Source organism: Mobula birostris, chromosome 25 (genome assembly GCF_030028105.1).
Source record: "Mobula birostris isolate sMobBir1 chromosome 25, sMobBir1.hap1, whole genome shotgun sequence".
NCBI lineage: Eukaryota > Metazoa > Chordata > Chondrichthyes > Myliobatiformes > Myliobatidae > Mobula > Mobula birostris.
Window position 1 is genome coordinate 39,397,959 of NC_092394.1, and position 25,929 is coordinate 39,423,887.

Here is a 25,929-nt window from a genome sequence, read left to right on the forward strand (position 1 = left end):
CTTCTCTTTGGTATTCACCATTGAGAGGGAACTTGATGATGGTGAGGACAATATGAGTGAGGTTGATGTTCTGGAGCATGTTGATATTACGGGAGAGGAGGTGTTGAAGTTGTTAAAATACATTAGGACAGATAAGTCCCCGGGGCCTGACAGAATATTCCCCAGTCTGCTCCATGAGGCGAGAGAAGAGATTGCTGAGCCTCTGGCTAGGATCTTTATGTCCTCGTTGTCCACAGGAATGGTACCGGAGGATTGGAGGGAGGCGAATGTTGTCCCCTTGTTCAAAAAAGGTAGTAGGGATAGTCCGGGTAATTATAGACCAGTGAGCCTTACGTCTGTGGTGGGAAAGCTGTTGGAAAAGGTTCTTAGAGATAGTATCTATAGGCATTTAGAGAATCATGGTCTGATCAGGGACAGTCAGCATGGCTTTGTGAAGGGCAGATCGTGTCTAACAAGCCTGATAGAGTTCTTTGGGGAGGTGACCAGGCATATAGATGAGGGTAGTGCAGTGGATGTGATCTACATGGATTTTGGTAAGGCATTTGACAAGGTTCCACAAGGTAGGCTTATTCAGAAAGTTAGAAGGCATGGGATCCAGGGAAGTTTGGCCAGGTGGATTCAGAATTGGCTTGCCTGCAGAAAGCAGAGGGTGGTGGTGGAGGGAGTACATTCAGATTGGAGGATTGTGACTAGTGGTGTCCCACAAGGATCGGTTCTGGGACCTCTACTTTTCGTGATTTTTATTAATGACCTGGATGTGGGGGTAGAACGGTGGGATGGCAAGTTTGCAGATGACACAAAGGTTGGTGGTGTTGTAGATAGTGTAGAGGATTGTCAAAGATTGCAGAGAGACATTGATAGGATGCAGAAGTGGGCTGAGAAGTGGCGGATGGAGTTCAACCCGGAGAAGTGTGAGGTGGTACACTTTGGAAGGACAAACTCCAAGGCAGAGTACAAAGTAAATGGCAGGATACTTGGTAGTGTGGAGGAGCAGAGGGATCTCAGGGTACATGTCCACAGATCCCTGAAAGTTGCCTCACAGGTGGATAGGGTAGTTAAGAAAGCTTATGGGGTGTTACCTTTCATAAGTCGAGGGATAGAGTTTGAGAGTCGCAATGTAATGATGCAGCTCTATAAAACTCTGGTTAGGCCACACTTGGAGTACTGAGTCCAGTTTTGGTCACCTCACTATAGGAAGGATGTGGAAGCATTGGAAAGGGTACAGAGGAGATTTACCAGGATGCTGCCTGGTTTAGAAAGTATGCATTATGATCAGAGATTAAGGGAGCTAGGGCTTTACTCTTTGGAGAGAAGGAGGATGAGAGGAGACATGATAGAGGTGTACAAGATAATAAGAGGAATAGATAGAGTGGATAGCCAGCGCCTCTTCCCCAGGGCACCACTGCTCAATACAAGAGGACATGGCTTTAAGGTAAGAGGTGAGAATTTCAAGGGGGATATTAGAGGAAGGTTTTTTACTCAGAGAGTGGTTGGTGCGTGGAATGCACTGCCTGAGTCAGTGGTGGAGGCAGATACACTAGTGAAGTTTAAGAGAGTACTAGACAGGTATATGGAGGAATTTAAGGTGGGGGCTTATATGGGAGGCAGGGTTTGAGGGTCGGCACAACATTGTGGGCCGAAGGGCCTGTACTGTGCTGTACTATTCTATCTATCTATGAAGACGGAATTCTGGTTATTATGAAAATCAAAGGATATGGGGATTAGCACAGGAAAGTGATACCAAGATGAAAGCTCATCCATGATCTTACTCAATAGCCAACACTTGCTTTCTTTTTTTTAATGTTTATTTTCTTAAGTTTAAAAACCAAATCAATCATAATTTGTCAAAAAATTCTGGAGTAGCTATTTGGTCAGGGATCTCTGTTGGTAGCTGAACCTAACTGATATTCAATCTACTTTTGTCCAGTAAGCTCCTGCAAGAACAACATATTTGTGAGATGTTTATTCATTTAGCTTTTTGGTCTGAACTGTTGTAAAGTTATTTAGTAGACAAAAAAAATTGATTTTTTAATCTAAATCTTTAATAATGTTATCACACATGCTTTTCTTAGCTTGTGCTAAAGAAAACTTTGTTAAGGTTTCAACAATCTATATTAACATTGATTATTTTGGAAATGCAGTCAATTGTTACAATGCATGAGGCAAGTCTCTCATGTTGATCTTTTTTCATTGCAGGTGGATTAGCAGCAGCTAAAGCTGCTAAATTTGGAGGTAAGTATTCCTATTTTCATACAGAACAATCTAGAAATTCTGGGAATTTGACGGTGAAAAATATAATGAAAAGTGCTCACCAGGCCGAACAGCATTTATGGAGAGCACAACATACAGCCTCAAGTCTCCAGCACGTCTGGGAGGTGTTCTGCTTCCTAATTAGCTTTATTTAGAGATACAGTGTGGAATAGGCCTTCCTGGCCCTTTGAGCCACACCACCCATCAACCGCCAATTTAACACTAGCCTAATCATGGGATAATTTACAATGACCAATTAACCTACTAACCATTAACCTTCAGGCAGAGAGAGGTAACCAGAGCACCCAGAGGAAACATGGGTGTTCACGGGGAGGTCATACAGACGCCTTACAGAGGATGCTGGGATTGAACTCCACTCTGACAAACCCATCTGTAATCGCTCTAAACATTACACTAGCATGACACCCCAATAGATTCTGATATCAGTTACAAACATAAGATTGATTTAAAGAAGCATATTTGTATTGGCTCCTGTGCTTCTCAAAAAAAAACCCTTCTCCAGTTTTCTCAGGCCCTATTACTTTTCTCACCATTAGGAATTCATTTACAGACTTCAATTTTTATTTTGATGACTTCCATTATTTTGTGTGTGAAATGGTTTTCAAACCTGTTCTAAATATTTTGTGCCAAGCTTGTCTCTCTATGGAATATGTGGAATATCTTAGTTTCAGTCTTATTCAGGTTCTCCAGTCCTAATTCTTCCCATACAGTGATGATTACTGATTCGCTTTCTGCTGTAAATCAGAACTTATAAGTTTTATGCTTTTTTTTGCCAATTCCCTTCAAAGACATCATGCTTTGAACAAATAATGCAATTTCTTGTGGGATGTTGTAGCCATTTCTGAGGATGAATCCACAATATTATTTTAAATGGATGCCCAGTGCATTTAAACAATGAGAATGGATTGAACCTATTGCAAGACAACATATCATAGGTGATATGCATTTTCGATCGATTGTTTAATAAATCTGCTTATTTATTATCATTTTAAGCACTGATAACTAAGTTTCTGATCACTTTCTAAGGTGTAGGCTCTAATAACAGAAATATGTTGGGAGTGAACTACCTTTATGAGTTACCGGTCACATATTTTGAGTGTTTTCTGCCTTTAACCTTATTGGATGGAGGCTCTACAATAACAACGTGCAACATCATGGGTTGAATTTTCTCTGACTGTTATTCCAAGGTCTATATTTATGCAATACCTCCTTCTTTAGTAATGATGCCTGAGCTTATTCAGAATTCATACAGTGAGCTAGTATAGTATAATCTATGGGATTCCATTCTTGATGGAAGCTTGTGTTGGAGACAATGTATGAAAGCTACCATTCCTTTGAGTGTTATTACCCTTCTTCATCCACATGCATTGAACACTATGGAGAACTACTGTGTTACAGTGCACAGAGCTGTGCTAAGTAGAGAAATATTTAATTATAATGAAAGAAAATTACTTAAAAATTATTCAATGCAGCACACACAAAATGCTGGAGTAACTCAGCAGGTCAGGCAGCATCCATGGAAATGAATAGACAATTTGGGTCAAGACCTTTCTTCAGGACTGAGGAGTGATTCAGCCTTCAAAGATAATATGTTTCAGTGACTACATAATGTTACTTTTTTGTATCTGGTTATCTGGATTAATGAGAATCAGGTTTATTATCACCAGCATGTGTCGTGAAATTTGTTAACTACAGTCGGTCGTCCCAGATTGCAGCAGTACTCGGTGTAATGTAGCAACTAGCTGATCATGGTTGTCCAGTGTATGGCTGTGATATCTTCCTGCTCCAGCAAGGCCAACCAATGTAGAAGAACTTTACAATAAGGAAGAGCTATAAACACAAGAGTATCTGCAGATGCCAGAAATTTGTTAACTTAGCAGCAGCAGTTCAATTCAATGCATAATATAGAAGAAAGAAAAAATAAATAAAATAATAATAAAAAAATAAGTAAATCAATTAATAAATCAAGTAAGTAAATTACAATGAGGATTTACTGTATCAGACTTTAGAGCTACTCCCTGCAGAACCACTCATTACTTCTATTATAATAATTGCAAGCTGTGTCATTGCTCTTTCCCCTTTCATTCACAAAATAAAGGTTTCACTGACATGCTTTAGTTAGTGGAAAAAAAAGCCAAAACAATTTGATCTACCATGAATGAACATGTGTAAATACTTTCATTTAGGACTGCATCATCAGAGGTATAAAATGTTTTTCTATGATATAAACCATAGTCCTTCCTTACACAAAATGCTGGAAGAAATCAGCAAGTCAAGAATCTATGGAGAGGAATAAAACAGTCAAAGCTTTGGGCCGAGATCCTTTGGTGGAAACGTCGATCGTTTATTCCACTCCATAGATGCTGTTTGATCTGCTGAGTTCCTTCAGCATTTGGTATGTGTTGCTCTAGATTTCTGGCATCTGCAGATACTCTTGTGTTTATAGCTCTTCCTCATTGTAAAGTTCTTCTACATTGGTTGGCCTTGCTGGAGCAGGAAGATATCACAGCCATACACTGGACAACCATGATCAGCTAGTTGCTACATTACACCGAGTACTGCTGCAATCTGGGACGACCGACTGTAGACCATAGACGATGGCATGATCTGAGAAAAGATGTGTTGGGAAGAGAAGTCCTGTCATCCTGAAAGAGTAAAGGATTTTCAGTGCCCGGAATACCACTGGGACTCTCATCAGGCTGGACCGACAATGTGATCCAACTCGCACATGACTGCACGACAGTACCAGAAAGCACCCAGGGACCATGCTAATTTCCACTGAGGCATCTTGTTACTCCCATGGAGCAGCAATTTCTTTATTCTGCAGTTTTATAGTCAGCAGCATCTGATGAATTCGGCATGTGCTCCTGTGGATCAGAAACCTGCTTCCGTTACTGGAGAATTGACGGCAGCTAGTGTGGAAACATGTGCTACTTCCAAAGTTGAAACAATGGCCTAGCCCTGCATGACTGTCACAAGATGTTTGATGTGACTTGCCCATATTCCTAGCGGCTTCGTATACATGGTCTGCAGGATCTGAAAATCTAACGGTCATATTACACGTCTTTACTTACCTCCTCCTGAACACTTACCATTTATGGTCCTCTTCTGAGTCATTTGGGGCAGTAGTATAGCATGAAATTTTGCCTAATAAGGTGCTACAATAGGTTTCTGACCACTTCTGCCCGACAGCAGCTGTCTCTAAACATACAGCTCTCCTCTCGAGGCCAACTTCTGCCCTTGTGGTTCCAGTGAGGGGTTAAATGCAGTGGTACTGCGTGGTGTCCAGCCAGATTATCACAGCTGCAAGTCCTGATCAGTAGGAGTTTCATCCCTTATCTTTCCTTCCTTCTTTCTTAGCATGTGAGTCTGTGCCTAAGGCATAGGTCCCTTTGAGAGCAGATGACTCAAGGCTCAGATGCCCAGCCAAGAGCAGGCACTTGCGCAAAACTGCATTGGAAGCATTTTATATGGTGCCGCAGTTTCCATGTCAGGCAGCAGTAGAGGAAAAATAACCAATCGATGGCAACTTATAAAATCTGTACTATCCCTACGCACAAATTTACTTTAAAATTCTGCTTTTAAAGCAAGTTAATTTCCAGGCCAAGCTTCAGAAGACCAAATTTGCAAGCAATACTTTAGTAGTGGTCTCTCCAATTACAGTGCAATTGGATCCCTTCAATAGAGGGTGCATTCATTACATCCAGTAACAATGCTTGACACAGAATTATGAAGTTTCATTCACTAATAGCTAAGTGCTAGATGGATGTGATTATTCATAATAATGATAATAATAATACAGGTTGACCTTCACTAATCCGACTACCTGTAATCCGGTTCCTTCAATAATCCGCACTGATTTCAAATTTTCTGTGCAATTGTGATTTCAAATTTTCCGGGCCACCATACCAATCTGCTGCACATTGTTTTGGTTGCGCTAGATCTGTTCACATGTTGGCGCGCTCTTGTAAGCACAGACAGGTGATTCCTGCTTGTTCTCCTGCATTTACTAATATCATTTGTGTGAGGTGCAGCCGCCCAGCACCCACTTATCTCACCCGCCAGCGGCAGGGGGCTGGCGCGCGCTGGGCCGGTCAGCCTTCTCACCTGCCTGCCGGCAGTCGCGCACTGCCCTCCGGCATCGACCGGCCAGTGCTCCATTCTCTTCTGCCGACAACCTCAGATCAGACATGGTGACCCGCTGAAGTTAAGCATACTACTAAGTGGAGGAAAAGAAACTAACGAGGATTTCCTCAGTAACTGCGAGTGCAATGTAGTCTTTGGGGTATATACGAGTCTGTCTTTGCTATCGCTAAGCTCACGCTTGAGTGCTGGTAGCGGGTGCGTTTTATTTTTTGACGGTGGGGAGGGGGGATTTTTGCCCGCTGCCACTTAACGCGCGGGAGGGAGGGGAGCGGGGGGGAGTTTAGGGGTTCTGACATTTAACTGTTGTTCATTCTTTGGGGCACTCCTCTGTTTTCATAGATGGTTGTGAAGAAAAAGAATTTCAGGATGTATTTTGTATACATTTCTCTGACATTAAATGAACCTTTGAAACCTTTGATATTTTAAAGGTATGATGAGGCGGTTAGCTATTGCTTAATGTGATCCTTCTGTAATTCGGCATTTTCACTAATCCGGCACTCCTCAGGTCCCAGTGGTGCTGGATTACAGAAGGTCAACCTGCACTTTATTGAACCCGAGTGGGAAATTCTTTCATTACAGCAGCAACATTTAAAAACACACATAGCAGTGTGCTAACAAATAATAAGTACAGAATAATAATAGTGTAAAAATGCTAATAATATAAAAATAGTGTATCAATGTGCAATAATAATGTACAAAATAATAAAGTAGAGACTATTGTACTATGATGTGTGTTCACCTGTCACACAGAGATGAACTGTTGTATATGCTTTTTGCATTTGGTAGGAAAGATTTTCTGTAATGATCCTTGTGACAGTGGAGCTGAATGAGTCTATTTGAAAAGCTGCTTCTCTGCTTATTCAAATTTAGTATTCTTGTATAATGTTCCACACATTTTAAATATTTTTATTAACAATGAATATATTCATGTTCTTTACCAGTTACAAATGAAGCTGATTTGACAGTAATAATTCCATTATATTGTATCCCGATTCTTTTTCATTCTACCATTGCTCTTTACCATTTCAACAAGGGCCACCAATAACAACTGGCATTTGTTTATAATCCGTCAGATTTAAATATTGCAACTTCTTTTCAGTCACGCATAACTGGTTCCACAGGTTGTGTATTGTACTCCAATTCTAGTGCCATTACTTAACAATCCAGAAGAGGCATGAATGTCAAATGCTAATTACCTGACCCCATAAGAATCAACAAGGTTGTATTTGTAGGTTTAAAAATATTTGTATATTTTAAGATAATCAAAGACAAAATCATGGTAGCATGATTAGTCTTTAATTATCCTTTACCGTAGGGCAGCATGGTAGCGTAGTGGTTAGCACCACGCCTTACGGTACAGGCGACCCAGGTTCAGTTCCTGCTGCTGCCTGTAAATAGTGTGTACGTTCTCCCAGTGAACACGTGGGTTTCCTCCGGGTGCTCGGGTTTCCTCCACGGTTCAAAGACCCACCGGTTGGTAGGCTAATTGGTCATTATATATTAAACCATGATTAGGCTAGCATTAAATTGGGGGATTGCTGAGCACTGTGGCTCGAAGGGCTGGAAGGCCTTCTCTGCACTGAGGCTAAATAAATACAAATCAAGAAGCAGTTGTTTCACATATTCAGCAAGAAGTAGTGGAAATTTAGTACTTTCTTCCTGCATAAGATGGCAATAATAAATTATTTGAAAGTTAATACTGGGGAAATTTAAATTTTGACATCTATGTACTGTATATCAAATGACTGATTGATTCTAGTGACAGAAAAAGAAGTATTGACTAAACTGATCGGTGCAACAGACTTGAGCTGAGTTTCTGAAGCCCTGCTGTTATGTACTGATGCTTTTTATTATGCCAGTTTATTGTCAATACCTACACTAGCCACGTTGTGCATTATACTGGTTTCCCCCGCTATCCGAAAGTAGACCGTTCCTATGAAACTTCTCGTAAGCCCAAATGGCGTAAAGCGAAGAAGCAATTACCATTAATTTATATGGGAAAAATTTTTGAGTATTCCCAGACCCAAAAAATAACCTACCAAATAGTACATAAAACCTAAAATAACACTAACATATAGTAGAAGCAGGAATGATATGATAAATACACAGCCTATGTAAAGTAGAAATAATGTATGTACAGTGTAGTTTCAGTTACTGGAATTGGGAAGACAGCGAGCACAACACACACGCATTTTTCTGTCATACAGTTCTTTGTAAGCACTCAAAACATCCTGCAAACCTGCCCTAAACCTACGTGCCCTTTCAAAATTAAAGTCATACCTTTCTGTAATCATTGCAGCACTGTCAATCGTAGCAAAAATCTCACACAAGTTCTTCATGTTCAGTTCCTGGATGACTTCACTTCTGGGCCATTCACTATTGCGTTCACTGCTTCCGACACAGTTTCCTCCAAATGCCATTTCTCATCGAGGCTGTTAGCCTATCGAGAGCATCTCCAAGGTTGGCGATTGCCAATTTCATATTGTAGTCTTCCCAGATCTCTCGCAAAGATGCTCCGGAGTTGCCCTCTCTGTCAATGGCACTTACAATAAAACGCATCACATTTTGCGTATAGTTTCATTCACCACGATCGAAGCGCTTAATTACGTCCAGTTTTACGCTAAGTGTAACACCTTTACGAGCTCTCTTAGGCTTTTCTGATACCTTAGGACACATCTTGCTAATGGATGCACAAAATAAATCGAGATAAAGCACAAATGCTCACAGACGCAGTTCAAAGCTATGGCGGCTTGATGCTGAGTGTAGTTCCCGGGAAAGGAGCTTGGCGGTGTCACCCTCGCTGCTCGGGGTGCGCGCTGCCTCTATAACGGCTCGCTGCAAAACAAACACTGAACGCTATTTTCGCTTTTAGCCTTTTTATGTAAAAGCGAAAATCCCTCTTCGGATTTCTTTCGGTTAGCGAAAACAGGTACTAATGTAGGTCTTCCGTAAAAGCAAAGTGGCGTAAAGTGAACTTTTGTAAAGTGGGGGGATGCCTGTAATTCTATTAGTTCTATCTATGGTTGAAATGCTTTGGAACCTTTGATGGTGGCATAGTAGCATGGTGGATAGCATAATACTTTATAGTACCAGCAACCCTGTTTCAATGCCCACACTATCTGTATGGAGTTTGTATGTTCTCCCTGATTTGCATGGGTACTGTGTGGGTTTCCTCCCCCTGTCCAAAGACCTACTGGTTGCAGGGTTAATTGGTCATTGTAAATGGTCCCATGATTAGGCTAGGATTAAATCAGGGGATTGATGGACGGCATGGCTTGAAGGGCCAGAAGGGCCTACTTCATGCTGGATCTTAATAATTTGCTTAGTGTTCCGATAGAAAACAAAAGCTGCTTCTCAAGCCTGGTGATAGCTGCCGTTATAATATCTAAGTACTTTTCGTAACAATAGTCTGATCCTTTACAATAATTTAATACAGAGTTTCTCAACCAGGATTATGCGAGAGGTTGCTAGGGGTTCCGCTAGTGATTTAAAAAAAACATCATTTTTTTGAACTTCATGCAATGCTAGCGCTCGCAGTGGTGGACAGTGACCGAGCAGTCCCCTTAGCAATCTCGTTAAAGGTCTCTCAGGCAGTGTGGCAGTAGGATAGTGTTTATTTGCTTGTGTCTATTCTCAGTTTTTGATGCAAGATACAGGACGCCGTTGATAATTGGTGAGTACTGTATTGCACAGAGTGGGGGACGGTAGGCTGATGAGGAGTGTGAAGTGCTTTTTACAAGCTTTGAATGGACTCACCCAACTCAGGCTGTGATGTCAGTCTCTCCCTCCTGGACTACTTCCCCTTACGTGCCATTGACTGACTTATGGGAGCGAACAAGCTCTACTGGCGTAGTGGAAAATTGGAGGGAATTGCCATTCATAGGAAAGCAATGAGCATTCTGCTGCAGTTTTCAACTTCTTACATGTGTGAGCAAGCTTTTTCTTGTTTAACAAGCATCAAGACCAAGGATAGAAATTGTCTACTTTCAGTTGAAGGTGAAATCCATGTGTGCTTATCTCAAGTTCAACCCAGAATTGAGTATTTGAACAGCAAAAAAGAAGTACAGGTTTCACATGCTAGGCCTATATTTAAAACAGATCATATCACTTAGTAAGAAAATGCTTTTTCAAAGTCTTGAATTAAAATTATGTCTTGGGCTATATTTTTATTCACATTCTGGTTTTTTGTCAATTAATTTTCATATTGTAAATAGCATTCATTAAAATCAATTTGCAAACCTTATTTAAATTAAATCCACCAAGCCTACCTTTAGAAAAAGTAACTCCCATTTTGGCTTAAGCCAGTAACTTAACAGAAATTTACTGTATTTGCCTATGAGTTTTTTTTTAAATTTACAAAAGGGAAAGAAAGAGATTAATTCAAGAAAGGTAAGCTAAGCTTAACTACTTGTCTTTTTCAAGAAAGGTTGGCTTAAAAAAAAAATCATTCTCTACTCAAAAGAGTATTGACAATTATTTTTGGATTATTATATCTACAAGTTACTGATCATGCTAATGTACCGTGAGCTCTAGATATAATAATTTTTATGCAGGGGTTCCTTGAGATTGAAAATTTTTTTCGAGGGTTCCTCCAGGGCAAAAAAGTTGAGAAAGGCTGATTTAATATATAGATGATTCTAACTCTGTTTTGCTGTTAGGAGGATTTCGTGGAGGCATTCCAGGAGGTGTACCTGGAGGTTTTCTTGGGGGCCTAGCAGGTGATTTACTCTTTTTACAAAACCTTTATTTTTAAATTGTTAGTTTTACCATTCACATTTTCATATCAATGCAACAGTTCTTTAAAATGAAACCCTGAATCCAGTGATCAGGGCTCCTGGAGATATTTGATCTCTTATTTTTCTGGATTTACAAACTTAAAATGAATTTATCTATTCCTGTTTTTGCACAGTCTGCAGACTCCTCTCTCCAGAATGGCAAACAGGAAACATATGCAGTTTTTTAGCTGCAAGTATTTCACTTGTGACTCTACATTGGCAGAATTCCTCATTGTCAAAGCTATTTAAGTAAATAAATAAGTAGTTTTCTTTAGGTTCCTGCAGTCCTTGCAAAAAAACATGCTATCATAGTATTCCTTAGCATGGATCACCACTTGGGACATCTAAAAAACTTATTTAAAAATCAGGGATACTATGAAATACAAATAGAAAATACTTATTGGCCTCCAGTGCTGGAGTGAACTGATGGATTCAGTTTCAGACCTCAGGTACATCCATCAGGATGAATGCTGGCAGCTCTAATTGGAACCACTGACAAAATTCAGCAACTTATGGCCATTATTTCAGGTCAGAACTTGCGTCAGGATTATTGTTGACCATGAATGTTGATCTAGTTTCTCCTGGGAAATGCTGTCACTTCTGTTTCAAATGGTCTGCATTACTCAGAGTAAGCATAGCTAAGTTTTGGAATTCCCATGCAAACACAGAAGTTCTGAACTTACCAAGCATTGATAGCCATTTCCTGGCTCTGCTGTGCTGCTGAATCCCTGCAGGACGAGATCTTGTCATATAATTATCTCTCAAATAACTTGATTCATTAGGGTGAGTTCTTCCTTTGCACAGGTTGTTTTGTTTAAGTGTTTGTATTTTTATGTTTTAGTTAAATAGATATTTATGTGTTTTAGTTACTTTTGTTTATGACATTGATGGAGCCAATTCTGTTAAAACAACATATGGTGTTGCAGATCATCATTTTGGGCCATTTCCCATTGATAGAGTATGAGCAACAGTAATATTTCAAGGAAGAGCAGTATATTCCTCATTTAGAACTGTACAATATGTAACACAATAATTATTCCATTTCTTTGACCACTTGCTTTTGCTACTTCATTCTTTTTAAATGCCACCAGTTGTAATGTTATTTGATATACGAAAAATTATAAATTTTCCACAATAAAGTAAGTTTCACATCTGATCTAGTAGCTTTGTATTCTTGTTGTTTTGAGATCTGCATTTGAACAACTTGGGTTAAGAGCAGAAACTTTTGCAGTGGGTTTTACCTACAATGAGGTGGTGCTGTTGGCTGTCATAAAGTTATTCATCATTCTGCTGTAGATGCAACTGATCTGTCCCATTGTAACTCATTGTTCCTTTGATGTTACAGATGCCTACAGGGCAGCCAAGGCTGCTAAATATGGAGGTATGATGTCTACTTTTGTAATTTACAGAAGAATCAAATTATTAGGGTATGGAATAGTAATAAACACTGGGTATGAAGCATGCTGAACCATTAAATTTATCATCTATAGAAGAATGCATTTGAATCTCTGTTACAGCTTCTCACAACAAAAATTTCAAAATATTAGGATCGGTTTACTATATAAATAAAAAAAATTGGAATAACTTTAGAAAGAAATACCATTGTGTAATTTGACTGCACTGAATTTGGCTACGAGTAATTGCTGACTGACACTGAAATTACAGTTACATGAACAGAATAATATCTGTTGTCTGAGTACTCAGAACATTGGGAGATCAGGCCAGACACTCCACGTTACTGTCCTGTTTTAATTACAAAGGCTTTATCTAGAGAGAAGCCACACAAGAAATAAACAGTGAAAATCCAAACCATATGCGTACACCATTTATGATCTTGTTCATTCACTGGGAGCAAGGAGGCATCTATATTAAAAAGATAAATCTAATAAATTATGCCAAAGAACAGAAGTTGCAGTTAAACAAAAAGAGTGCAAAAGAATCAATCTCTATATCCTGCCTTACCTACTATGAATGATTTGATTCATATTTGGTTCATATTTTATGTAAGTTAACCAATTTTAACTACTTCATTTCAATCTGTGGTTTATTTGGCATGAGATGAAATCAATGGGTTACTCTTCGTAGATTTTAAGATTTTATAATTTTCCAGTTCGGATTTGGGTTTATGGATAACAGGAAGTATTTCTTCTACATGGAACGTAGTGGAAACTTGTTACTCAAAATCGTATGGCCACCCAATGAATTAAACTTCCACAATGAGGTTGGAAGATTTTTATTAGGAAAGGTATCAAACAATTCCAATCAAATTTGGTAAATGAAATGAAAGTATGTAAAGCAGTACCAAACTGAATGCTTAGATTAACCTAAGCTGGACTGGCCTTCACTTGTTTCTGTACTTCGACAGATTTGGATTTCAAAGTTCTATTAGCAAAGTGTACAACTCTGAAGTTCTTCATATCTCCGGGTAGCCATGAAACCAAGAAAGAAAAGAAAGGCAGCACAGTCATCAACCCCCGAATCCCACCTCTCCACACAAAAAAAACAAACAAAAATGGATGAGGCACATTGACCCCAACTCCCTCCTCCCGCACAAAAACCGAACAAAATGGATCAGGCGTATCGACCCCCAAAACCCCCTCCCCACACAAAAAAAAGAGAAGATCAGGTGAAAAACAACAGAATATAAAAAGTGTAAGACTGGGGAAAAAAAGAATCTATAGTCCAAATCTGAAATGCAGAGAAAACCTGGACAGCACACTCCGGGTGCAGCGGAAAGCTCTCACATCTTCGGTACGGAGCAACCGATCATAAGGCAAGCAGCTGGCGCTCAGCCTCTGCACTCGCATCGATGCTTCGACCTTCAGCACACTTTAATCAGCAAACGATGGAAGCTTTAATCGGAGAAATGGAGCGAGGTGTCAGCTTGTGCCCCGTCCTGCAGCCTACCCGCTGAGAGGTTTGCGCATACCGTCTCTGCCTCCCGCAATCTTCTCGGAGACTGCAGAGCGCTGGAATACCCAAAGGATCTCCAAACTCCCGCAATCACCTTGATGTTTCAATCACCCTTTGTCAATTTAATCGGCAAAATGGGGTCAAACATTGGCTCGCGCACCATCTTGCAGCCTTCTCGCCATGAGGTTCACTCACGCCGCCTCTGCCTCCTGGAATCCCCTCAGAGATTTTGCAACGCTGAAGCACGCAAACAATCTCCAACCAGTAAAACACGGGCTCCAACAGTTCCAGAATTCCATTCAAGACGAGAAACAAATGTAAAAGACATAAAAGAAGTGATAAAAATGGTTTAATGATCTATCCAGAAGATGTCAACCAAAGGAGCATTGTACACAGGTGCCATCTTGACTGGAACTTATTGAGTAATGAGAATTTATTATTTGTTGGTGGCTTTTGTGATGGTAGAGTTGTTACGGTCATGTACTGGACATTCACAGAGCATATATAAGCTGGAGAAATATTTGCAATAATACAAATTTTGAATGCATTTTTTACTATCACACTTTATCTAGTGAGGTCAGAATTTATTGCCCATCCCTAATTACACTTGAAAGGTTGGTGGTGAGTTACCTTCTTGAACTATTGAAGGTTCTGTATTTCCACAATGCTATTGTGTAGAACTACATCCAGGTTTTAAATACAGCAAAGATGTAGTTAAGATGATGATCTGAAGGCATGTGAGCATTTGATCACATTTCGCATGATTTGGCTTTTTGGCAAAAGAAAGCAGCATTCAAGTTTTGTTAAAGGGTGTGTTAGTAATACCACACATTGTGAACTATTGTGCAGAAGAACAGTATGACAGTACGGAGGTCACAGTAACTGGAGGAAGAAAAACCTAAAACAAGAAAATATGCAGATGCTGGAAATCAAAGTACTACACACAAAATGCTGGAGGAACTCAGCAGGCCAGGCAGCATCTGTGGAAAAGAGTAAATGTTCTACTGATGCTGTCTGGCCTACTGAGTTCCAAAGAAGAATCTAAACTGAGTAAAGTTAGACAGGAAGAAGTAGGTACAGTAAGTGTAGAAATTTATACTTAGTGAAATCACTGTGTATCCTGTTTTGCGACACAACTATTTCAAGAGGATTAAATCTGAAGAAAATTGAGATAAGGTAAACGCATCAAGTCCCTGGTTAGAGGACTTTGACCAGCTTTAGGTATTATCACAAAACAGTAAGAAGCAACAGAGAGAGTACTGTATACAAAAATACAGTTTTTTGATGACAACTTGGTAATGAAGGGTGGAAGAAATGGAGGATAAACAATGGCTGGATGGCCTGTTTCTGTGCCTAATGTGTTAATTAACAATAATGTATTCCACGGATAGTTCAGTTTTATACACATGTTAATTGTTGTATCTCTGCTCTGCTGACTTTGCAGCTGGTGTGGCAGGAGCTGTGCCCAGAGAGTTTCCAGGGGGTGTAGTTGGAGGTTATCCAGGTAACATTTACTTAATCATTGCCATCACTGAATGCAAACTTCAGTATTACTGTTGTCAGTTTTACTATGCACTCCATCAGCCATCGTGTTAAGATACCATCGTGACTGTTATCCATCTTACATCAGAACTACCAATATGGCCGGAGAGCCTGAATTATCAGTAAATATGCCACACCAGCCTTTCTTTATTCCATTTTGTGTTGTGAAAGATTAATGTACCTGTTTAGTTGAATTTCAACAAATTGCAATTTTTAAAGTATTAGCTGTGCTGAAATGGGGTGTTGCTGTTAATCTTAATATTATTTATAAATGTTCTAATCTGTATGAGCCCCAACTCTGCTCTGTCATAATTTGTCAGTTCCTTGTTATTGAGGGTGCTCTTGCAGCTAGAGATACTAAATATGCAGGTAAATCATTCTAACTTCATACATTGTATGAAAATATTAAACTATTGCTGTATGAGTAACCAAAAAAATTCAATGCTGAAGTTTTTCATGAGTTTCAAATGTACCAGAACAATTAATTGCATCAAAAATACATTTGAATTCTAGTTACAATTTTGTAAGAGGTAAACCTTTCAAAGTACTGCAATCATACCTTCCCAATTTATCTCTAAAGTGTCATTAAAAACAATATCAACCTGCAATTCGGCAGCATAGAATTTAACACTGAGAAGCTGCTTTCTGATTCAAGATTATGGTTCCATGAACCAACTATATTCATTGCCAGAGTGCACGGGGAATTGCAGTTAAAGCACAATTTGTCTTGTTGTAGTTGCACTGTTCTTTTAAGAGAGAAGCCAAAGGATATCTCACCACATGAAAAGCAAGAAATGAAAGTCAGAATCATGGACATATTCCAAGATGAGATGTTTGAATCTAAATATTTAATGGAATGTCAAAATAAAGGAAGTAATGCACTATCATATCACAGAAGTCTGCAGAACTAGAAGAAGGGTCAGGAACTGCCCAAAGTCTTTATTTCCACAAATAATAAACAAAGCAATTATCTTATTCATTATTTATTACCTTATTCATTACTTTACAATTGTATTTGAAGCTTGTGTCAATTATTTTGATAATTTCCTTTAAATTATTTCTTTGCCAACATTTTATTTCAGCAGTTTGTCTTCATTTCATTGGCGACCAATAATAATACACAATGCAGTTATTTAGAAGTAACTAGACATAAGCAGTAAGTCTTGTTTATAGCCAGATGCAACTGATTTCTCACAAAGAACTGAAACTGAATGTGATAAAGTGTAAAAAGTTGATGTTTTGGGCCAAGACCCTTCATCAGGACTGGAGGAAAACAAAGATGAGAAGTCAGTGTAAGAAGGTAGGGGGAGTGGAGGAAGAAACACAAAGTGATACTGGGAGTGGGAGAGGGGTGAAGTAAAGAGCTGGGAGGTCGACTGGTGAAAGAGAGAAAGAGCTGGAGAAGGGGAAATCTGATAGGAGAGGACAGAAGGTCATGGAAGAAAGGGAAGGGAGAAGAGCACCAGAGAGAGGTGATGGGCAGGTAAGGAGATGAGGAGGGAGAGGGAAGTGGGAATGGGGAATAGTGAAGGGGGCGGGCCATTACCAGAAATTTGAGAAATTGGTGTTCATGCCATCAGGTTGGAGGCTACACAGATGGAATACAAGGTTCTTCTCCTCCAACCTGAGTGTGGCCTCATTGAGGGGGTAGAGGAGGCCATGGACTGACATGTAATTAAAATGGGTGCCCACAGGGAGATTCCACTTTTTCTGGCAGACTGAGTGTTGGTGCTCAGTGAAGCTGTCTCCCAGTCTACGTCAGGTCTCACTGAGAAACGAGGAGTCCACACCGGGAGCACTAGATACAGTAGATGACCCCAACAGACTCACAGGTGAATTGTCACCTCACCTGCAAGGAATGTTTGGGGCCCTGAATGTTAGTGAGGGAGGAAGTGTAGGGCCACACTCGGGTTGGACACTGGGTAGCCTCCAACCTGATGGCATCCATATTGATTCTCAGAATTCTGGTAATGCATCCCCCCCACCCCCCACACACCTCTCCTTCATCAGTCCCTATTCCCATTTATTCCCAAGTGAATAAACAGTCGGCATTTTGGCCCGAGACCCAAGAAGCCACATGGTTTTCCCCGGTCCGATGTTTGTATCTTGCTGTTATTTATGTATTTTGTGTCATGGCAGTCATATTAACACAGGTTTTAAAGGCATGTTGCAGTAGGATTTTCTATGCTCAACAGATTTGATTTTTTCAATTTTATTTATTGATTTATTTACTGATGTCTACTATAAGCCTACGGACTCTCACAGCTGCCTGGACTATTCCCCTTCCCACCCTGCCTCTTGCAAAAATGCCATCCCTTTCTCGCAATTCCTCCGTCTCCGCCACATCTGCTCTCAGGATGAGGCTTTTCATTCCAGGACGAAGGAGATGTCTTCCTTTTTTAAAGAAAGGGGCTTCCCTTCCTCCACCATCAACTCTGCTCTCAAACACATCTCTCCCATTTCACGCACATCTGCTCTCACCCCATCCTCCCGCCACCCCACAAGGGATAGGGTTCCCCTGGTCCTCACCTACCACCCCACCAGCCTCCTGGTCCAACATATAATTCTCCGTAACTTCAGCCACCACCAACGGGATCCCACCACCAAGCACATCTTTCTCTCACCCACCTTTCTGCTTTCCGCAGGGATCGCTCCCTACATGACTCCCTTGTCCATTTGTCCTCCCCATCCCTTCCCACCGATCTCCCTCCTTATACTTATCCTTGTAAGCGGAACAAGTGCTACACATGCCCTTACACTTCCTCCGTCACCACCATTCAGGGCCCCAGACAGTCCTTCCAGGTGAGGCGACACTTCACCTGTGAGTCGGCTGGGGTGATAGACTATGACCGGTGCTCCTGGTGCGGCCTTCTATATATTGGTGAGACCCGACGCAGACTGGGAGACCATTTTGCTGAACACCTACGTTCTATCTGCCAGAGAAAGCAGGATCTCCCAGTGGCCACACATTTTAATTCCATGTCCCATTCCCTTTCCAATATGTCAATCCATGGTCTCCTCTACTGTCAAGCTGAGACAACACTCAGGTTGGAGGAACAACACCTTATATTCCATCTGGGTAGCGTCCAACCTGATGGCATGAACATTGACTTCTCTAACTTCCGTTAATGCCCCTCGTCCCCTTCTTACCCCTTCCCTTATTTATTTATTCCCTTTTTCTCTCTCTGTCCCTCTCACAATAACTCCTTGCCTGCTCTCCATCTTCCTCTGGTGCTCCCCTCCCCCTTCCTTTCTCCCTAGGGCTCCCATTCCATGATCCTCTCCCTTCTCCAGCCTTGTGTCCCTTTTGCCAATCAACTTTCCAGCTCTTAGCTTTATCCCTCCGTCTCCTGTCTTCTCCTATCATTTCGGATCTCCTCCTCCCCCTCCCACTTTCAAATCTCTTACTATCTCTTCTTTCAGTTAGTCCTGACGAAGGGTCTCAGCCCGAAACATCAACTGTGCTTCTTCCTATGGATGCTGTCTGGCCTGCTGCATTCCACCGGCACTTTGTGCGTGTTGCTTGTATTTCCAGCATCTGCAGGTTTCCTCATGTTTGATTTTTTTAAATTGTGCTCGCATAGAAAATAAAATGGAAAACTTGGGATTTGTGACAAGATGTGTTCCCTCATAGTTAAGTTTATTATATGCACATATATATGTCTGGACAGGTGCAATGAAAAACTTAACTTGCAGCAGCATCACAGACACATTGCATCATACAGCAGAATTTACAATAAAAATATAGCAAGCATAAATTATGCACAATTTTTACAAAAAAAGGAACACAATTAGAATGAAAAAAATCTTGTTAAGTGCAGAGTGATCCAACTGATCATGGTGGTGCAAACTGCAGTGATTAAAGTTTTGCTAGTTATTTCAAGAACTGAATGGTTGATGGTTTGTAGATGTTCTTGAACCTTCTCTGTAATATGGCAATGTATTATGTTGTTCAGATTGTACTTGATATAGTGACGATTGTAAATGTCATTCCAAGAAGAATATTAGGTTTTCTATCAGGTTTGAGAGGTGATGATGTTGGTAATTTGTTTTTTTAATAACACATGAGAATTGTTTCAATGAGTTGCGTGCAAGTGGAAGTTTTATGATAGCTTGCCTGTTGGTGTTGGTCTTGCTCTTTGTATCCATGATGCAGTGTGCAGAACCCTGTGGAGTTTAGTACAATGAGAGGTATTCTTAAAGAAAGATACAGCGATCTTAGGGAAGCATGTGACAGGGTAGATGTTGAAACGTTTCCACCAGAGGGAGAGTCCGGCAGGGACATATTTACCATACAAAATAAGGGCTCAGTCATTTAAATCCAAGGAGTATAAGAATTTCTTTTTGCAGAAATGCTTTGAATTCTCTCTCCAGAAAGATTGTGGGAATTAGATCAGTGGAAGTACTTAAAGGGAGGCAATCAATAAATATTTGGCAGATCGGAGAATTGAGGGTGATGAGGAACTGGCACAACAGAAGCGTTCAGGCCTTGGGTAGATCAGCCAGTTGTCTACTCCTGCTCCTATGTTTGTGGCTTGACCAGGTCTGACACAAAACCAAGGTGATGCACATTTTCTGAGAAGAGACTTGGAATCTATGATCTCTCAATTTTGGAACTAAGAGACTCTAATTTTGGAGGTCTTAGCTTTACTGTTCAGTGGCTGAGAATTTTCTTCGCTCCATACTTGTTTTCTGGACAACCTGCAGCTCTCTGTACTTGTTTTCCAATAACAAGTACACATTGCCATCTGCAAGTCTCTGCTATTGTGATCAATTCTGGGTACGCCGCCCTCCCATTCAGGTTTAAAACAATCCTGGTCAAGTGTTTCAAAGGGATCAAAACAATGTACTATCTGATGAAGCGAAAAGGAATGTTCTTCCTTAGAAACACTGAATAATGAGAATACACTTCTGTTTTTAGCTGTGTCGGACATTAACCGCTTCATGTTTAATTAGGATTTTTGACCTGAAGCATTAACTTCTGCTTCTTATTTGACAGCTGTTGCCTGCCCTGCCAATATTTCCAAAGTTTTCTGTTCTGACTTCATGTGCAATCAGTCGCCTCTGGCATGTTTTGGATCATCTGGATAAAATGACAGACACATATTGTTTCACTTGGATGACCTAACATAACAAAACAAAACCTGGTCTTTTAATGAGTTGCCTCGTGGAATTGAGATGGAAAAAAACCCGAGTCTAGAAACACACAGAATTCTTTAAGGAGCCAATTGCCCTTGAATACTTGTTGATCTGAATGATTAGTCAACAGACAGTCAAATCTTAAATCTGAGTCTTTGTTAGAGGCTTTTCTGCGATTAAAACTTGTTTCCATTTGGTATTTGTCAAATGACAAATACATTCATTACAAGCAGACCTTTCCAGATGTTCACCAATGGTGTATTTAAGAATAGAGGCAAGTATACAAATAGATATTTAAAGATCGATATGTATAGAGATGGTACATTAACATAGCTAGCTGAGCTGCTGTTTCACAGCTCCATCTTGACCTCCAGCGCTGTATGTGTGGAGTTTGCATGTTCTCCCTAGAACCATAGGACCTTCCTCCAGGCATCCCCCATATCCCAAAGACATGGCTTGGTAGGTTTACTGAGTGATGGAATCTATGGGCAGTTGTTTGGAATGTAGGGAGGGAAGATTAGTCGGGGGATTGGATTGTTCTGTAAGCTGCTATTGATCAGGCAGAAACATACAAAAAACAGCACAGATACACATTTGGTTCCAAAATAAGTGCATTTACTGATCGTAACTGGACGAAAAAGAATAACTGAGCAATAGGTGCAAATGATACTGGTTTCAGTTAAACAAGGGATACACTCAATAGCAAATCAATCTTTACCTTTACACCATGGAAAAATTGCACATGCACATTATAGGCACTCACACAGGTGCTGCTGCTAGAATACGCATTCCGTGAAAGAAAAGACGACACAGTTGCTCTGCAAGGCTAGGCATTTCCTATCACCGAAGCATGATTTACTTTCAAAGTAATGTGGGTCTCCCTCAGCTCTATGTAAGTTCCGAAGAGAAGCTCTTCATGGATTCCTTGTTGCTTATTGAACCAGACAGACTTGATATTGCGCAATGCATCTGGAGAGCTCATTAATAATCATGTTCAGAAACCTCCCCTGTAATGAGGCTTTGTCCCCTACGGGCCAGCACTTCCAATTGCCTCAACCTTTGTCCAGCCAAGGCAGTGGTTCTCCTTTCCTTCAGAGCTGGCTGCAACCCCATTATATTGGTGCCAGTATCTGAGGTATGTTTGCACACACACATTGATATATTGTGCTCATTTTTTTCAGGCTCAGCTTGTGCCCTAAACTTGTTTGTGCTCCTCAAATGACTCTCGATGTTGCCTGGTGCCTCAAGGTTGTTTTTCCGGAATAAGTTTTCTCCTCCTATGCAGAAACATTCTATAGAAAAGAAGTGCATGCTTGGTGGGCCTACAACAACTCTTAGCTGGCAAATTTCATCTCTTCCCTAACGTACATCATGGAATTTCATCTCTCCATGATATATTTGGGTTTATTTGGTTTTTTGACCCAGTTAAATTGAATTACCCAGCATGAACTAAATGCTAGCATGAACAATTACCAACTAGGACACTGCACATATTTCTGTCATTAATTAAACCTGGGAAGATATTAAATCTGTTGGTTGCCCATGGTGGATGGGAGAGTTTAGAGTGTTGTTAATGATCTGCAAATGTTGGTGGTATACAGTACTATGGTTTTTAATGAGGCCTGAAAACAGAACAAATTTTCACTATGTGACAAGGGTGTGCGTTTATGGCCCAGGTGCTTTGGAGAGACACTGAAGTGATGAACAATTCGCTGAATTTTAATAAGAACTGTGCAGAACAAAGGAAAAATAATAAACACTATTGCAACAGCTGTTAACTCAAACTCTCAAACTGAAAGCTGACGCCGACACCGCAGCTCAGAAACAGAAAATTAACACACAATAAATTCTGCTCCTTGATGACGTCAATCTAAACGGTAGTCTACCATCCGGACCGTGGACTACATTGGGCAGGGAGCATTGACGTCGCTGTGCTTTGGTCAAAACTCAACAAGACTGAAATGAGAGGAGAGGAGTTGAATACCACCACAATGAAAAACTAATTGACTGGAACGTGCCAACCCTCTCCTGCAGCCTGCCCAGACTCTGCAGCAGACTCCATGGTTGTGAAAGGGCCCTCCTTCCTAGCCACAGCTCCCAAGACACCAGAGACCCGTGCCTGATGGAAGTCCTGGATGAGGGACTTAGCGAGGATGCCAAGGCTCAGAACCCAAAATTGTTCCTCAGGGCCTACTCCTCCCAATCCACAAGATGTTGGACTTTGACCCGCACCTAGCGAGATGCCATGAGATACCGCACAGAATAGACCAAGAACCCAGGTAACTGAAGCAAGGGAGGAGGAGGTCTCCAGTTTGAGCTGGGAAACTTGGAACACTGGGTGAATCTTCCTTGATGGTAGTAGACGTAGTCTATAGGAGGCTTATTGAAAGTCTTCTTCACTATGAATGGTCTCGGGTAGTGTGGGGTCAACTTGCTGCTCTCTCTATTTTCAAAGGAAGGTCTCTAGACGCCAGCCAGACTTTTTCCCCTGGCTTGAGAGGCCTCACCTGTCAGTGGAACTGATCAGCCTACCAGGCACATTGTTTCTGAGTGTGCAGCAGAGAAGCCCTGGCCCATCTCTATGTGCACTTGTAGCTTTGCACCAAATGTTCAGCAGTGGGAACCCCCACGGCAAGAAAGAGTGGTGGCTCAAATCTCTTCTGACTTTCAAAGGAGGTCATGCCAGTGGAGGACAAATGGATACTCTGTCCAGTGCAGAAAGGGGCGCTCTGCCCCCTCTAGCCAGTGTAACTAAACTTCCAGGGCCTCCTTGACAGCCAACTGCTTTCGATTCCCAACAGTGTAGTTTCACTCTGCAGGAGTCAAGCTTTGGGAAAGAAAAGCACAAGGGTTCACAGAAGAGTACTGGGAGAGTACATCTCCAATGATGACACCTGATGGATCAATCTCAACAGTGAATCGACGGGATGAGTCTAGATGCTGCAGCACTGGGACAGTAGTGAAGCATCGCTTTGGTTCTGATAATGCTTGATCTGCTTTACTTGTTCATAGGAATCCTGCAGAGTTCTCATCAGTGAGTTCAATCATGGGGGCCGCAATGGAACTGAAGTTTCTGATGAAGAGGTGATAAAAGTTTGCAAACCCCGTGAAGCACCTCATCTGCGTTACTGTAGATGATTTGGGCCATAATGTGACTGCCTGAGATTTACTGGGGTCCATTTGAACACTGGAAGGAGTGAGAATATAGCCCAAGAATGACTTCTGCTCCCTGTGGAACTTGCACTTGTCTGGCTTGTCATCAAGGTTGTTCTCGAGGAGCCATCTGAGAACTCTCCAGACATGCTGGACATGTTCCTGGTGAGAGCGGGAATATATAAGATTGTCGTCCAAATACATGAAAACAAACTGATTGAACATGTCCCGGAGCACATCGTTGACCAGGGCCTGAAAAACAGCAGGGGTGATGACCAGACCCAAAGGCATCACAGGGCCAGTGGAGGTGTTGAATGCTGCCTTCCACTCATCTCCTTCTCAGATGCAAACCAAGTTGTAAGCACTGCGCAGGTCTACCGTGGAGAATATGGTTGATCCCAGGAGATGTTCAAATGCTGAGACAAGCAGCAGAAGAGGGTAATGGATTCTTCAGTGATGTTTTTTGAAAGGCCGGTAATCAGGGCAGGGACGGAGCTTGCCATCCTTCTTGTTCAGAAGAAAGAAGCCACCCCCACTGGCGAGATTAACAGATGGATAAATCCTAAGGCCAATGCCTCCCTTATGCATTCTTCCATGGCCACTGTTTCAGGATGAGAGAGGGAAAAGAATTAACCCCAGGAAGAACTGGAACCAGGTAAGAGGTCAATGGCACAGTCGTATGGCTGGCATGGAGGTACCGAGGTGGCCTTCTTATCGAAGACCTCAGGAAGGTCAGCATATTAATCTGGATCACCAGAAAGGTCGACACTAGCAGTAGGCACAGGAGGAGATATGCTGGTAGGGGCTTAAGCTGGAGCCAGAAAGGTAGTTAGACATGCCGCTCCCTACTCTTGGAGCACCTTTAAGGACTAATTGATCCATGGGTTATGTCCAGATAGCCAGGAAAGGCCATGCACCAGTGGCAGTTGAGGTGAATCAGTAAGACAGAAGCAGAGCTGTTCTCTATGATTGCCCTTTGAGCACAATTTGGAGGGGTTCTGTGGAAAGGTGGATCTCACCGATGCCCAGAGGCCAACCATCCAGACCCTTGACATCAATACTCTCTCTCAGTTGCCGAGTAGAAACTGTCCATCAGAGAGATATCCATGAGGTTCCTGGCTGCCCTGGAGTCAATAAATGCCTGAAACTCATGTTCTGGGACCCCTACGACAAGGAAGCTGGAAGCATGACACTATTTTTTTTGAAAAGTTCAGAAGCAGAGTTTAGGGTTCATACATGTCGTCATACATTATCCTGAGATTCTTTTTTTCTGCAGGCAGACTTGGCAAATCTATAGATCAGTAGCCGTAAACAGGATCAATGAACAACAAACTTGGCAAATGCAAATCTAAATAAATAGCAATAAATAACAAGGATGAAAAATAGCATAAAATGAAAGAGCATGAAATAAGATAGAGTCCTTAAAGTGAGACTGTCAGTTGTGGGAACCCTAGAAGTAGAATGAATGTAGTTATCCCCTTTTGTTCAAGAGCCTGATGGTTGAGGGGTAGGAACTGTTCCTGAACCTGGTGGTGTGAGATCTGAGGCTCTTGTACCTTCCACCTGATGGCAGTGCTAGAAAATAGCAAGGCCTGGGTGGTGAGGATCTTTGATGATGGATGTTTCTTTTCTATGGCTATGTTTCATGTAGATATGCTCAGTGGTTGGAAGGGCTTTACCCATAACGTACTGGACTGAATCCATCATCTTTTCTAGGATTTTCCACTCAAGGGCATTGGTGTTCCTATACCAGGCCATCATGCAGCCAGTCAGCACGCTTTCCACCAACTATCTATAGATGTTTGCCAAGGTTTTTGATGACATGCCAAATCTCTGCAGACTCCTGAGGAAGTAGAGGCACTGTCGTGCTTTCTTTCCAATTATATTTATATGATGGGTCCAGGATAGGTCCTCTGAGATAGTGACACCCAGGAATTTAAAGTTACTAACTTTAGGATGCTTACAGGGAGAATCAACCCACCAGAATTCC

General features: G+C 41.3%; 1 protein-coding gene across 16 annotated transcripts in view; it reads left to right on the plus strand.

Moving 5' to 3' along the window:
• The window catches only part of LOC140187721 (uncharacterized), a 241,503-nt gene that overhangs the window by 149,285 nt on the left and 66,289 nt on the right, over positions 1-25,929 (plus strand). For all 16 annotated transcript variants that reach the window (XM_072243320.1, XM_072243319.1, XM_072243332.1 and 13 more), the window contains 4 exons: positions 2,197-2,232; positions 11,076-11,135; positions 12,538-12,573; positions 15,550-15,609. In XM_072243320.1, coding sequence (XP_072099421.1) covers positions 2,197-2,232; positions 11,076-11,135; positions 12,538-12,573; positions 15,550-15,609 — 192 coding nt within the window. The remainder of the gene's footprint in view (positions 1-2,196; positions 2,233-11,075; positions 11,136-12,537; positions 12,574-15,549; positions 15,610-25,929) is intronic.